This window comes from Talpa europaea (genome assembly GCF_964194135.1).
Source record: "Talpa europaea genome assembly, chromosome: 11".
Lineage (NCBI taxonomy): Eukaryota > Metazoa > Chordata > Mammalia > Eulipotyphla > Talpidae > Talpa > Talpa europaea.
Window position 1 is genome coordinate 96,804,221 of NC_140078.1, and position 14,733 is coordinate 96,818,953.

Here is a 14,733-nt window from a genome sequence, read left to right on the forward strand (position 1 = left end):
GGTGCAGGGGGTGAGAGGACTCACCAGAGCGGGGGACGAGGCAGACTGACTGAAACACACTGCTGAGGGGAGCAGCGGGCGAGACGGGAGAGGTCTGCTGCGCCATGTGGGTAGCTCCCTGGTGGAGGATCGAACCCAGGCCACAGTGGCTGGCGATAGCTTGATGGTGCTGAGACTCTAACCCCTGGGCCACCAGGGAGGCCCCGCCATATAAATTTAAAATCAGTTTGTATGTCCTCTACTATAATTTTGTCCAGAGAGCAAACTCGCAGGTTCTGCAGGCCATGGCGAGGACATGGCAGTGGGGTTCTACCCCAAGGACTAGCACCCGCTTCTCCTTGCTCCAGCCGGTCCCCGGACACACAGGATTCCTGAGCCATCTGCAGGGTTTGTGGAGGGCAGGTCTGGTTGGGTCTTAGCTTCCATCGCACGCCTGAGATAGGGCTTCCTGGCTGGCGAAGCCTGTTGCCACGTCCCCGCACTCGTGTCGTCCGCTCTCCTCCTGGGCCCTGGATGTTGGTGTCCTTTTAAAAACTCCCCTTAGGTGTTGGTGGGTCTGGGGCAGCGTGGAGGTAGGGGAATATGTTTCGTCTTCCGCTGAAAAGAGCAGCCCAGACGTTCAGCTCGTGCCCCCGCCCGGGAGGGCATCCTCTCCAGTTTGCCTGTGTGCTTCCCTGTCCCTTAGATGGTGTCCCCCCATCTCTCCCGCCTGGTAGCCTGAGTTTGGGGGTCAACGCCCGCCGCTTTAGTCTTGTTTCTCTTTTGTCAGTTCATCTGCTTTGTTTCCTTACGTTACTTGTCTGCGGGGAATCAGCCAGTATTTGTCCTCATCTTTCTGGCCAACTTCACTTCGTATAACAATTGCCTCAAGTTCCTTCCATCTTTCTACAAATGTCAGCTTTTCACCTTTCAGCTGAGTCATATTCCACTGTGCGCGCGCCGCGTCGTCTTACCCAGGCATCACCCGGGCCTAGCCCCGGACTAGCCACTAGACGTCCAGACGGCAGGCTGCGTGGCCCGGCTTCACGGCGCTGCGTCGGGGAGGAAGGGACAGTGCCTCGCGCTTACGGAGCCCTTTCCTTGAGCCAGCTGGCTGCTGCTGCCTCCATGCATGTTGCTTGGTTGGCAGTGACCTTGCGGAGCAGGCGTACTCGTGGGCATTTTGTGGACGAGGCAGCCAGTTGCAGGGGCCATGGGCAAGGAGGGCAGCTGGGAGGCTCCCTTCAGAAGGAAGGCCGCCTGGTGACTGCTGCCGGCTCTCTCGTAGAGGCTGTGTGCTCCTGTGTACTGCAGGTACCAGTTCCACGACATGCCGGTTCACAGGACTGAGGGGCAGTGCCATGGAACTCACGTCTACTTCCAGGATGTCAACGTCATCTTCCTGGGGGCAATGCATCCCAGAGACCTGAGGGAGTACCTGGAGGGCCCCCCCATGGTGGTGGAAGTTCACGACCGGGACCGCAAGTTAGAGGAACGTCCTCAGAAGCCCATTCTATTTGGGGAGGACCCCTTTGATACACACCTCAGTCTTCATACCCTAGTTGCCCCGAAAGAGATAGAGAACAACCCCTTTGAGTCCCAGAGCAAAATACAGGACCCTTATGGGGTGGCCCAGGTCAGTTTTGCTGACCTCCTCCTTGGCCACAAGTACTTGAACTTGGTTGTCCCCATCCACAACTGCGAGCCCAACCCCATAAACCTCGGCCGGGACAGCAGGAGCAGGAAGGCTGTGGGGTTTCGGGCATCCCCCAGTGGCCTCCAGCACACACCAATGCCCATGGGCAACTACCTGGAGGCTGACTCCCAGCTGAAGCTGCGGGTGGACATCGCCGTGCCGCTGCGGGCCTGGGGGGCAGCGCCCGAGCCAGAACTCAGGGGCACCGAGTTCGGCCGCATCATTTTCGTGTTTAACTCCAGGAAGCCCTTCCTCCTGCGTAGCCTGCTGCAGGACGTGACGGTGATCAATGCCAAGGCCCTCGAGCTGGACATGTACCCCCTCAGGAACATCCAGCAGATCCTGTCAGCCTTCAGGATACGGGTGAAGGTCCAGGAAAGGCCTGACCTGGACGTGCTCACTGGCTTCCACCTGCTGGATGGGAAGACCCACCTCCTCATCCTGGAAGGCCTGGCCGAGCAAGGCTTGAAGCGGCTGTGGGAGAGTCACCAGAGGCGGTAGGCAGTCAGAGCTGTGCTTCGGTGACGGCGGCGGTGTGGGTACCGAGGGAGTAGAGGGGCTTTCGGAGCGAGGCCTGGGTTGTGTCCTCAGTGAGAGGGACGTGTTGATCCCGTTCTTCTTGGGCTTGATCCCAAGGCACTGTGTAGCGCTCAGTAATGGGGCCTGGTAACAGAAAGGCTTGCTTGCCTTTGGTTGAAGGCACGACTTCAGGGGTTTCTAGAGGACAGGGTGGTTCAGGAAAATGGGTCCTACCTTCAGACTTCTGAGGGGCCTGCTTGGCTCAGAGGGTGCAGAATGTTCAGTGTGGCCCAAGGATGGCCGCCACCAGGAAGGAGGTTTCATCTCAGTCCTAGGAAGACACATCTGATTGTTTTGAGACTGCAGGGGCTGCCGAGGCTGCAGGCGGTTCCCCTTCCCTGTACCTGATGGCTACTCAGTGGGGACATTGCAAAGGCAGCTCCTGCACTGACATAGCCTAATCTCTTTCCAGTCTGGATGTCTTTATTTCCGTGGTGTGCTAGCTCGGGCCAGCAGCACTGTTCTGCAGGACAGTGTAACCTTGCTTGGCTTCTGGTCTTTGGCAGAGGCATTCAGTCCTTCCCCATTACGATATCATGTCAGGTGGAGGGATTTTTAGTAGATATTTGAGGAAATTCCACTCTATTCCTAATTTTCTGGCCCACATAATTCACAAAAAATCAATTCCAGGTAGATTAAAGACCTGCTTGAAATAGAAACGCACATTAAGTTGCAAAAATAATGTAAAGGGTCCCCCCAGTGTCACGTCTGACACAACTAGAGCGCCTTATTGATGGATGGACGCAGTAAAATGAACTAGGCCACGGTTAAGGGTTTTCCTCTGTTTGCACCCCGAAAATCTGTTTTTGAAAAGTAAAATTAGAAAGCCTTTGCCTGATAATATAGAACGTGTTCACGACCTCAGAATAAGACTTCCTGAACACGGCAGAAGGAGAAGGAATAAAGGCAAAGAACGCTAGATTGGCTCCACTGAAATGAATAACTTCTGTTCATCCAAAGACACCATAAAAATTACAAAAGGCTTAAATTGAGAAGAGATAAAAATGTTACAACGAATGAAACCAGGATCCTGAATATAGAGAAAGATCTTGTCAGTCAATAAGCAAACGATAAAAACATCCCAGCTGAAGAGCTGAACTGGCACTTCACACCCGGGGGGCACCACCTCCCCCCCGACACACCCCAGCAGGGCGTGTGCAGATGAGGGCACAATGTGCACACACAGGGAAGGCGATGCCAGGCCAGCGGTGCCAGGGTGCAGTGTGAGGGCCAGGGCAGGAGATGCAGGGGTGGCCAGGGCTGGGGGGCCTGGGACACCCACGAGACCAGGCTGGCTTCAGGCTTTCACTGCCAACCAGGCTTCGAATACCCGCCTGCCAGCGGGCATTTACTAGGAAGGTGCTCCTTGTCTGTGTGGTTTTAAGTAAGGAGGGAAAGTTCCCGAGCCAGACAGCACCCCCCAAACCCAAGCCTGCGGCCCACTGAGCACGCGCCCGGCCACCTTGCAGGGTCACCAAACTGGAGCACGAAAAGTACGGGAAGCACAAGGTGCTGTACAACTCCCGGCTGCTGTTCCGCCAGCGCCTCTACGCCGACCTGGAGACGCTGCTGTACCATGTGCACCTCTTCAAGCCGCTGTCGCTGCTCATGAGGCAGCCGGTGCTGTACGTGCGCAACGCCGTGTCTCGCCAGGCCTTCCAGGCCCTGACCAGGTGGGCCGGCCCCTCTGTGGAGGCGGCGCTGGGAGGAGAGACAGTTTATCTGGGACTTTGGAATTGCAAGCTGACGGGGGTGGGGTGGGGGCTCCGAGTCTGAATAAGACCGAACTGTGCTCCCCAAATGGTCCCGGGGGTCCCCAGGTTTCAGGGACAGCTTCAGCTGGACCACCACGGTGGGCAGCGAGTGACGCCGGATGCGCGTCTGGGCTGGTCCACCCCAGACAGCAGGGAGCTGGCGGCTGTGCAGTCTGGAGACGCAAGCACCTGGCTGCTTGGCCTCCCACCCTCCTCCTCAGGTTCCCTTGACATGAGTGACTCCATCTGCCACCCATTCTCCACTGTTCCTCTGGCCACTGCCCTGGGCAGCACAGGTGCCCTGGGTGGTGCGGTTTTTATTACTCCCCCTGCTGAAGACCCCCGGCCCGGCCCAGGGTCCGGCCCCCAGGGCCCACCCCCACTTGCTCTCCCAAGAGAGCTTTAGAAATGCCCTGGCAAGGGCAGGACAGTCAGCCCAACACACGTCGCCTGACTGCTGTTCTGGGGGCTATCCTGGACTGGCCTGGGGAGCCCCCAGGTAAAGCACCCATTTCCCAGTGAGCAAGGGAGAAAGCTGAGGGCCGGAACCCCAGACCTGCCGGCCGCAGCAGCTTTCCCTCCCAGCCCCGTGTTCGCCGTCCATCTGCCGGCTTCCTAGATCGTTTCCTCCCTGCCTCGTCCTCGCTCTCCCCACGTCTAGGTACCTCACCCTCGCACTCCTTTGCACGTTTCTTGTGCCCTCGGGACCCCAGATCCTCAGCAACAGGCCCTGCACCCTGGGAAGCCGTGTGCCCCCCTGGTGGTGCTCACTGAGCCTTCCCCTGCATGGACCTGCAGAGGCTGCGTGGCCTGTGTCAGGCCGAGCGGGGCAGTGAAGGAGAGTGACCTGCTCCTCTGGGGTCAGGCCAGGCCGTGCCCCAGGCCACCAGCACTTGTGCAGCAGCGGGCAGGCCACTCGCCCTGCTCTGGGCGCAGGTGCAGGCCGCCTCTCTTTAGAGCCAGCAGCAGGTCTGGCCCGGTTGGCCCCCAGCTGGAGCACCGAGTGTTACTGCAGGAGAGCAGGACGGAGGGGACGCCTTTGGGCTAGGATGCCTTCCCCCCACCCCCAGCCCTGCCCCCGGGCTGGGCAGGAGAGCCAGGCAGCAGGGCTGCGAGTCAGGAAGGGGCACAGAGGGCGGCAGCAAGCTCACGTTAGGGGGCGATGTTCGGGGATCTGGAGCCTCACTGGTCAGTCAGGGCAGCTGGGCCCGTCCTGCCCGGTGAGTGATTGTATTAGAATGTCGGGATATTCTAACAGAACCCCCGGGTGGGGTTTCTGCCAAGGAAAGGGGAGGTGCCTGCTCTTCATCCGGGAAGATGCTCCTGGGAAGCTGCATTCCGATCGTGAAGGACGGTGGTGGCAGAGGCCGGGCCCACCCGCTCAAGCAGCAAGCAGTCCCCACGTGCAGCCCCGTGTGGCAGCGTGAATCCAGTGCCCACCAGGGCCAGTGGGGTGGGGGCGAGTGCTTGGTCCCACGCGTGGCTGAGATGGGGCTCTGTGTGGTGGCCTCCCCCGCGGCCGGGATGGCTTGTGGGGCAGGGAACGAGCACACGGGCCTGTGTGGACGGCGGGAAGCCTTCCACCCCGGGGCCGGTGGGGCGAGGGCACACGGCCTGTCCCCAAGGGCTCATCAGACGGGGATCTAAGCCCCTCATTTCCTCGCTCCGTGAGCAAGGCCAGCTGATCAGCCTGTTTCATCATGAAGGGGCCCATCTCGCTGGTGAGCCAGGCTAAGTGGGGTCTGCTCTGCGTTGCAGGCTCTACTGCATCTGCCACCACAGCGCCAGGCTCAGGGAGGTGGTCACCAGAGACCTGCTGCCGACCTCCACCATGATGAAGGTCTTGAACCAGGAGTTTGGGCTGCCCATCTCGCCCACAGAACTGACGGAACGAAGACCCACTCTCTCCCCACAACCCGCCCCCGTTCTGGAGCCTTCCCAAGGTCACCTTTCCTTCCTCTCTCACGATATCTCAACCCACAAGAAAAGGTACTTGCAGTGGAGGAGAACCATGATGCTGAAGAACAAAGAAGACAGTCGCAGCCTCATCCAGGTGGGTCCTTCCCCCTGCCCCAGTCGGGCTTCAGCTCACCCTCCTGGGCTGCCCGGTCGCCTGCTGGGAGATACAAGAGGGTGAATTCCTGAGCGGGTGTGCTCTTAGGTGCAGACGCGGGACCTTGCGTCTGGCTTCCCTCCCTGAGCGTGATGCTTGTCAGGTTTGTCATGTTGCCAAATCCATCCGTCTCTGCTCCTTTTTATTGCCGTATGCAGTTCCAGCGACGGTACAGTTCGTGTCCTTTCAGGGCTGAGGCGTGGAGAACACTGCTGCTGGCAGCGTTTGCTTTAGAGATCATGGAGTGAAAATGTGTTTACACTCCTCGAGGGGTAGAAACCCGGAAGGACTGGGCGTCATATGGTAACGCACGTTTGACAGCTGGAGAAACTGTCAGGCAGTTTTGCAGCGGGGCTGGCCCATTTCACACCAGCAACCAAGCACGAGGGCGCATTTCTCCGCGTGCTGAGCCTCGTCTGTCAGCCTTGCTGCTGGCCGTGCTGTTCCAGTGGGTGTGCAGCGGTGTCTCGCAGCTCTAATTTGTATTTTGCAGTCACTGAGGCTGCTGGACATCTTTGATGCGCGTATTGACTCTGCATACTCCTGTGGCGACTCTTCACATCTTCTGTTTCTCCTTAAAATCGGGTCATTTGCTTTCTTACTGCTTAGTTCTTTGCAGCGCCGCCTTCTAGGAGATGGGTAGCTTTAGCTTGTCTACATTTAGGTAGCTTTAGTTTGTCCACATTGTTTACCTTTAGAACCATCTGAAGCAGCTGTTCGTGTGCACGACACACAGCGGGGGTCTAGCGGAGCCCTTCCGCGTGGAGCCAGTCAGTTGCTGTGGCCCCGTTGGTCAGGAACACTGGCTGTTCGCATGAAGGGCCTGGCGCCGTTGTTGAGACCCGCTGACCGCCAGGCACGAGTCCATCTGGGGCCCGGTACATGCTGCCCTCTCTCCGGCCCACTCTGTCTCGATCGCTGTAGCTTCGTAGTGCTTTGAAACTGGCTTATGTAAATTCTTTCCGTTCTTTTAAAACAGACTCTTTTGGGTCCTTTGCATTTCCTTGTGTGTTTTAGAACCAACCTGCAAAAGCCCGTGGGGATTTTCAGAAGCATTACATAGAATGTGCAGATCGATTTGGGGAGGAATCGCCATCCTTCCGGTTTTGAAGCTGTTCATTCATAACACGGGACGTCTCTGCTTTTATTTAGGTCCTTAGATTCCTTCAGTGACGTCTATAGTTGTCAGTGTGCAAGTCTTACACGCTCAGATGTGTGTGGTTTGTTGCCAGAACAGAGAAATACTTTTTTTTTTATATTAATCTTGACTCCTGCAACCTTTTGAAATTAACTGTGTCATCTGTGGAGAAAGTCATTTGCTTTCCAACCCAGACAACCCTCCTTTTCCTTCCAGTTTCCTGCCTGCTACAGGCCAGGGGCTTACCCGTCAGAAATTTCTTTCCTCGCAGTTCTGGAGGCTGGGAAGTGCAAGACTGAGGTGCCAGCAAAATAAGTTTTGTGCTGAGACCTCCTCTCTCAGCTCGCAGGAGGCGGCCGTGCCCGGGGTGCCGGCGGGACCTGTGTGTACAGGTGTGGAGGGCGCGGGCAGCCAGCCACCTGCTGCCGCTTCCCACAGGACGTTGATCCCATTGGGCCGGGGCTCCCACACTTGGGGCCTCATTTAACCTGAAATACTTGCTTACTCCACATACTGCCACACTGACGTTTAGGGATTCAACATAGCAATTTGGGGTGCTGGGGGGAGAGAGAGATTCAAACATTCCATCCGTACCCTCTCCTCCCAGCCCTCTCGCATCCCTCCTCTCTGCATTGCCTGAACTAGTAATGACAGCAACCAGCAGGGGCAGCGAGAGGGCCGCTGGCCTCGCCCCTCACTCAGGTCTTCACGTGGGCTGTTCAGGCCGGCAGCAGCTGCGGGCTGGGGGAGCTGTCCTAGGTTGAGGAAGTCCCCGCAAGTTGTAGTTTGTGGGTTTTTAATGTGAACATTGACTTTGGTCAGTTGCTTTCTTCTGCATCTATTGGGGTGGCTTGTGGCCTTTCCTGATAGCCTGAACCCCATTCATCGGTGCTTGGATATTAAAAGCACCTTGCATTCCTGGCAGGAACCCCACTTGGTCGTGGTGTGTGATCTTTATGTTGCTGCATTTCATTCGCTAATATTTCGTATTTTCCTTGTGACGTCCTTGTCTTCCTTTGAACCGGGGTCCTGCAGGCCCTGCAGAATGCGTGGGGACGGGCTGTTTTTCTTTCCATTTTCTGGCAATTTGTAGAAGGTTGGTGTTAATGTTTTCAGTGAGGCCATCTCAGCCTAAGTTGTACTTGATGGAAACATTCTAACTATTAGCTCTCTCTGCTTATGATTCTATTCAGGTATATTTCTGCTCAAAGCAGGTTTAGTCATTTTTGTTGTTCTGTGTTCATTTCATCTAAGGTACCCAGTTTGCTGACCTATATTCAGTGTTCTCCTATCACCCCTTTAATTTTTGTAAAGCCAGCTGAGAATCTTCTTTCATTCCTGATTTAATACTAACTTTTGCATTTTTTTCTTGGATTTATATAGTTAAAGGTTTGTCCGTCTTGGTGGCCTCTTTTTTTTTTTTTTTTTTCATTTGCCCTAAATTTATTGACTTTTATGGTTTAACTTTTTTTTTTTTTTTAATAAATTTTCGTCTTGGTGGCCTCTTAAAAAAGCAGTTTGAGAGTTCATTGATTTTGTTTCATTATCTTCTATTTCATTTACTTGTATCCTAAATTGTATTATAATTTTCCTCTTTCTGCCTACTTGGGATTGAAATTGTACTTGTAGCTTTTTAAGGAGGAAAGTTATCTTTTTTGCTCTGAGATCTTTTTTCACATATGCATTGACAGCTACAGATTTTCTCTAGGCACTGATTTAGCTGTACCCCACAAATTTGGCTTGTTGTGTTTTCATTTTCACCACCGTCAAGTCTTTTAAAATTTCCGTTGTGGTTTTCAGAAGTGTGCTAACATCTAAGTATTTGGAGATTTTGCAAATGTCGTTAATTTTGCTTGTTGCAACTAGAGAACACACTTTGTATGATTCTACCCTATGACATTTGTTATGACTTTTTTATGATCTGCCATATGTTCCATCCCAAGGCTTGAGAGAAATATGTATTCTTCAAACCCCCCCTCCCCCACCAGGCATTCAGATAAATGACAAGTCAGGTTGGCTAATAGTCTAGTTCGAGTCTTCTGTATCATTGCTAGTTTTTGGTCCAGTTCTGTCGTCACTGATAGTGAGGTGTGGGGGGTCTTTATTAACTGATTGTCAATTTTCACTTTCAAATCTGCCAGTTTTTGCTAATTATACGTGGTTACATGTTTATAATCATCTTTTCCTGATAAACTGACCCTCTAAATTGTTATGAAATCTTTTTTTTTTAAGATTTAATTATTTATACAACTGGGTACAGTCAGAAGCACGGGAGGGTGAGAGAATTCACCAGAGCCAGAGTGGGGAGCAGGACAGGCAGACTAACGAAATACACTGCTGAGGGGAGCAGTGGGCGTGGCAGGAGAGGTCTGCGCGCCATGTGGGACCCTCGCCCGGCAGCCGGGGATCCAACCGGCGCTGCAGAGGCTGCGGGCAGCTTCACAGCCCAGCACTCAACCGCTGCGCCACCGGGGAGGCCCTTCCTTCCTTTTGTTTTTAACAACACTTGTTTTACGACCCTTCTGGCTCATGCATCTGGCTTGTGTACTGTGTGGTCCCCAACACTCTCACTTCTGAACTGTCTGTGCCTTTGAATCTGGCATCTTCTGCAGACAACATGCAGTCCAGCCTGACAGTCTCCGTCTTCTGTTTATGTATAATTATGATTAGACTTAAGTCTTCTGTTTCCTGTATTTTAAAATATATTTCATGTCAATTTTCTCTGTTGCTTTTACTGCTTCCCTTTGTGTTGAACAGATGTTTTTAGCTTGCCACTTTAATTCCTTTATTGACATTTAAGAAGTTTTTTTTCTAAAAGATTTATTTTTATTCATTTGTGCATGCAAGAACTGGGGTACAGGCCAGAGGTGCCAGGGGTGAGAGGATTCATCAGAGACAAAGTGGGGAGCAGAACAGGTGGATCTACTGAAATACACTACTGAGCAAAGCAGCGGGCGAGACAGGAGAGGTCTGCTGGGCCAAGTGGGTATCTCCCTGGCTGGGGATTGAACTCAGGCCATAGTGGTGGTAGCGCTGAGACTTAACCCCTGCACCACAAGGGAGGCCCAAGAAGTTATTTTTTTTTTTAATTTTTTTTTTTTTTATAGAGGCATGTTTTATTTGTTTTGTTTATACATGCACTGAGTACAGTCAGAAGCGCGGGAGGGTGAGAGAATTCACCAGAGCCAGAGCGGGGAGCAGAGCAGGCAGAAGGACCGAAGTACACTGCTGAGGGGAGCAGCGGGCGGCAGGAGAGGTCTGCGCGCCATGTGGGACCCTCCTCCGGTGGCCGGGAAGCAACCGGGGATCGAACCGGCGCCGCAGAGGCCGCGGGCAGCTTCGCAACCCAGCGCTCAACCGCTGCGCCACCGGGGAGGCCCAAGAAGTTATTTCTTAATGGTTCCTTCTATAGTATGCATTTTTAATTTGCACATTCTAAATCAAGTTGTTATTAACTGAAATTTTAGGGTAAAATGTAGTAAATGGTCTATAACAATTCCACTTCCTCCCTTTTGCTGTAACACATTATATTGCATCTATATAACATTATAAATACAATACTTTTGTTTTATGTGTCTTTTAAATTAAAAGCTGAGAAGGAAAATATCATCTCATATTTATCCTCATATTTTTCCATTAATATTTTTGTAGCTACGTATTACCATCTGGTGTCATTTCTCTTCATCCTTGACAGTGTCCTTCAGTCTGTCTGAGAAGGCAGATCATCACCAACAAGTCCTATCTATCAGAATATCCTCATTCCACCTTCACTTTGGAGAGACCTTTTTTTTAAGATTTATTTTTATTTATTTATACAAGCACTGGGCAGAGTCAGAAGTGCGGGAGGGTGAGAGAATTCACCAGAGCAGAGTGGGGAGCAGAGCAGGCAGAAGGACCGAGGTACACTGCTGAGGGGAGCAGCGGGCGGCAGGAGAGGTCTGCGCGCCATGTGGGACCCTCCTCTGGTGGCCGGGGAGCAGCCGGGGATCAAACCGGCGCTGCAGAGGCTGCGGGCAGCTTCGCAGCCCAGTGCTCAACCGCTGCGCCACCGGGGAGGCCCCCCTGGAGAGACCGTTTTTTGCTAGATGTGCACTTCTTGGCACAGCACGGTGATTTCTCTCTTAGAAGAGTCGTTACATCGTGTTCTGGTGGCGGTTGCTCCTGATGAGTCTGTTAGCCACTAATCATGCCGTTTCCTTGTTGTTGCGTAGCGGTTTTTGTTCTTGCCGTTTCCAACATTTTCTTTCTTTTCGCTGTAGGGCTCCTGTCCAGGCGCGGGTTGCTCTGAGTGTGCGCCACTCGAGGGTCACTGAGCAGCCTAGAAGGGGCCGATCATGTTCCTTTGTCTGCTTCCGCCTGGGCGGTGGCTCCTCAATGTGTGTGTGTGGGTCCCTTGATGTCTGCAGGCCTTGAGGCGCTGTTTAATTGTTGTTACTGTTCCTGAGATCAGGGTGATCTCTGTTGACCTATCTTTAAATTTTTTTTTTTAATTGAGGCATGTTTCATTTATTTATTTGTTTGTTTGTTTGTTTTGTTTATACATGCACTGGGTACAGTCAGAAGCGCGGGAGGGTGAGAGAATTCACCAGAGCCAGAGCGGGGAGCAGAGCAGGCAGAAGGACCGAAGTACACTGCTGAGGGGAGCAGCGGGCGGCAGGAGAGGTCTGCGCGCCATGTGGGACCCTCCTGCGGTGGCCGGGGAGCAGCCGGGGATCGAACCGGTGCCACTGAGGCCGCGGGCAGCTTCGCAACCCAGCGCTCAACCGCTGCGCCACCGGGGAGGCCCTGTTGTTGACCTATCTTTAAATCCAGAATCTGTGTCAAATCGAATCTCTGTCCTTCTAATGAACTTAATTTCATTTACTTGACAACACCAGCATTCTCACTTAGCCCTCCTCGGAAAGTTTTTTTTTTTACTCAGTTTGTCTTTTCCAGATTTGTATACAACTTAAAACTTCAATTCCCTTTAGGTTTTATTTTTTAAATAATAGCTGTTTTTGAGTATTTGTATGTTATTTCTTTGCATGTCTCCTAATTTTGGTCAAAAAGTGGACATCTGAAATACACCATAGAAACTCTGGATTCTGTTCTGCTGGGGGGGGGGGGGGGTCTGGTGTGCGTGTTTTAGTAAGCTGCCTGCACTGAATCCGGACTCTGTCTCCCTGGAGGTAGGCAACTGCTGATAGCTTCGCTTGTGTTTCCTTTCCTGTTTTGATTTTAAAGCCTGGCTTCCCTGGGGTCGCCCCTGTGTGCACATCACTTAGTGATCAACAAATGATGTTGAGCTCAAAACACCTGTGCTTTAACCTGGATATTTCCAAGTACTTCATCTCCTGACTCATCTTTTCTGTTGCACGTCCAGTCTGCTATTAAACCCATGTAGTTAATCGTAATTTTAATGATGATTTGTGAGTGATGACTGTGGTGTCCCTTCCTTCAGCAAAACATCGCAGGTGCCTACCAGGCCAGCAGGAAGCCTACAAAGCCTGTGGTAAAGGTGATCAGAATCTCGGCCCCTGCCAAAGACGCTGTCTATAACTACAGCATTCAGACCCTGAATTCCACGGAGCTCGCCAAGAAGGAGTTGTATCAAGAGATGGCCAAGGTGAGCCAGAGAGCACATGGCATATGTTGCTCTCCCAAGGATGCCAGCTGGTAAGTCCCATGAGCCCCCTCCTCTCCGGCCCAGTGATCAGGTGCCAGGACAATGGAGTGTCCCCACAGTGAGTGTGACTCCTCCTTCCAGGAGGAAGAGCCGGAGCAGCTCATCAACTATGGCTGCAAACCACTGCAGGCTCCTCGTGCCTAGGGAACCTTTTGTTGCTGCTCATAACAGGCAGCCATCACCCAGAAGGGCGGGCCAGGCTCCCTAACTTTAGGAAAGGGCCACTCCTGGCAGAGAGCTGGCACGTGACCCTCAGCTGCTGTGCAGCTTGGTTCACTTGGGCCACTGACACTGTCCCCAGAGCGTCAGTCAGTCCTGTCCCGGCCTGCTGCCAGCGCTACCCTCTTCCTGCTTGTCCCTCATTCTAGGAGCCAAGGAAGAGATTCACATACTCACAGAAGTACCTCTCAGCCATGGTGGAGCCTTGGGACCCAGAGGAAGAGGAAAAGAAAGCAAAGAAGAAATCTCGCCAGGCGTGGCTCACCCCTAACGGGTTCCAAGTGACTGGTCTTCAGAGCGCTGGAAGTGACCCTCACCTCAGGCTGCTGACCCCCGGCTTCCTCACAGAGCAGAGTGAGGTGAGAGGGGCGGAGTGGGCCTAGGGCAGGGCGTCCACACAGGGGCGCTCTCCTAACTCGCCACCCCTGGTTTAGGAGTGGAGGGAAAAGACACCGTTTGGGAATGTGCTGGATCGAGAGAGGTGGAGCTGGGACAAGCGCCACCAGGACTTCGACCTGTACAAGAAGCCACCACCTTTCCTCACGCTGCCCCCTCCCCCGAGGCCTGTGACAGGTAAGACCCTGACCGGGCCTCCCGATTTCTCAGCTATAAAATGAGGATGGCAGGAGCCAGGTCTCTCTGGACACTCTGGGATTCAGTGGGTACCAGCCACCCCTTCAACCGCATTTACAGGTTCATAGAGAACCCATATTTGTTGGTCAGCAGAGCGGGTTTCTCCAGTCACCCAGACTGACGCTGGGCCCCAGTTTATCTAGCAGGTGAGGGCGGAAAGGCCCGTGGCCACCTAAAGACGCCGCACAAAGCAGGCAAGGCGCCTGGGGTGGGGGGAGGCTCAGCCTGGCCCTCAGCTGCCCCGCCCACAAGCAGGCAGCTACCACCACAGGGGGGCTCTCCAGGCCATGCGGTCACCTAGCAGAGGTGGGATCTGAGGGAAAACACAACTAGGAGAGAAAACCACCACCGTTTTATATCTTTTTTGTTAGGTGTTAATGTTAAGCTATTCCCTGGGAAATGTGTGGGCTCATAGAAAAACAGCCAGCCTTGTGCCGGGGGCACCGCAGAACCCCTTCAAGCCCCAGGGTCAAGAATTTCATTCTGTGTCTCTTCAGATCCTGGGGTCAGGTCAGGCAGCAGTCCCTGTAGGGCAAAGCTGAGCAGCAGCTCCTTGGGCAGGGAGAAAAACTTGGGTCAAGTTATAAAACCCTTAAATTCTCCACCTTGGAAAAGAAGCCGTCCAGTGCCCTCTACTCAGGATGTCCTGTCCAGGGGGTGGGCACAGATGTAGGTTCGCTTCTCCAGCACCTGCTGGGACACTTTCTTAATCTGCTCGTCGAGGTTTTCTGGAGCATCTAGGAAGGAAGGGTGGGTGATCTTTGGCACCAGGGTAAACGCTGGTGGAGCTTTTCTCCCAACAGAGGCTGCCCAATGGCCATACCCCTCCTGCAGGCTCCTGGGAGGGTGTGGCTGAGGGAGAAACTAGATAGGGATTTTATGTCAAATAACCATGGGCTCATTCTGGTTTCCCTACAAAACTCCAGGTCTGGGGGAGCAGGCACTTGCATGTCTGGC

At 53.5% G+C, this 14,733-nt stretch overlaps 2 protein-coding genes across 2 annotated transcripts in view; one reads left to right on the forward strand and one right to left on the reverse strand.

Annotated features, from left to right (window-relative positions):
- The window catches only part of CFAP92 (cilia and flagella associated protein 92 (putative)), a gene marked incomplete at its 3' end in the record, with an annotated part of 28,484 nt that extends 14,640 nt beyond the window's left edge, over positions 1-13,844 (forward strand). Inside the window, exons 7-14 of the mRNA XM_084247823.1 lie at positions 1,268-2,172; positions 3,724-4,029; positions 5,767-6,061; positions 6,820-6,891; positions 12,700-12,864; positions 13,293-13,502; positions 13,578-13,716; positions 13,837-13,844. Of these exons, the coding sequence (XP_084103949.1) occupies positions 1,268-2,172; positions 3,724-4,029; positions 5,767-6,061; positions 6,820-6,891; positions 12,700-12,864; positions 13,293-13,502; positions 13,578-13,716; positions 13,837-13,844 (2,100 nt within the window). The remainder of the gene's footprint in view (positions 1-1,267; positions 2,173-3,723; positions 4,030-5,766; positions 6,062-6,819; positions 6,892-12,699; positions 12,865-13,292; positions 13,503-13,577; positions 13,717-13,836) is intronic.
- Positions 13,845-14,412: 568 nt separating this feature from the next.
- Positions 14,413-14,733, reverse strand: part of ACAD9 (acyl-CoA dehydrogenase family member 9) — a gene marked incomplete at its 3' end in the record, with an annotated part of 25,904 nt that continues 25,583 nt past the window's right edge. The window contains 2 exon segments of the mRNA XM_084247021.1: positions 14,413-14,550; positions 14,553-14,582. Of these exon segments, the coding sequence (XP_084103147.1) occupies positions 14,413-14,550; positions 14,553-14,582 (168 nt within the window).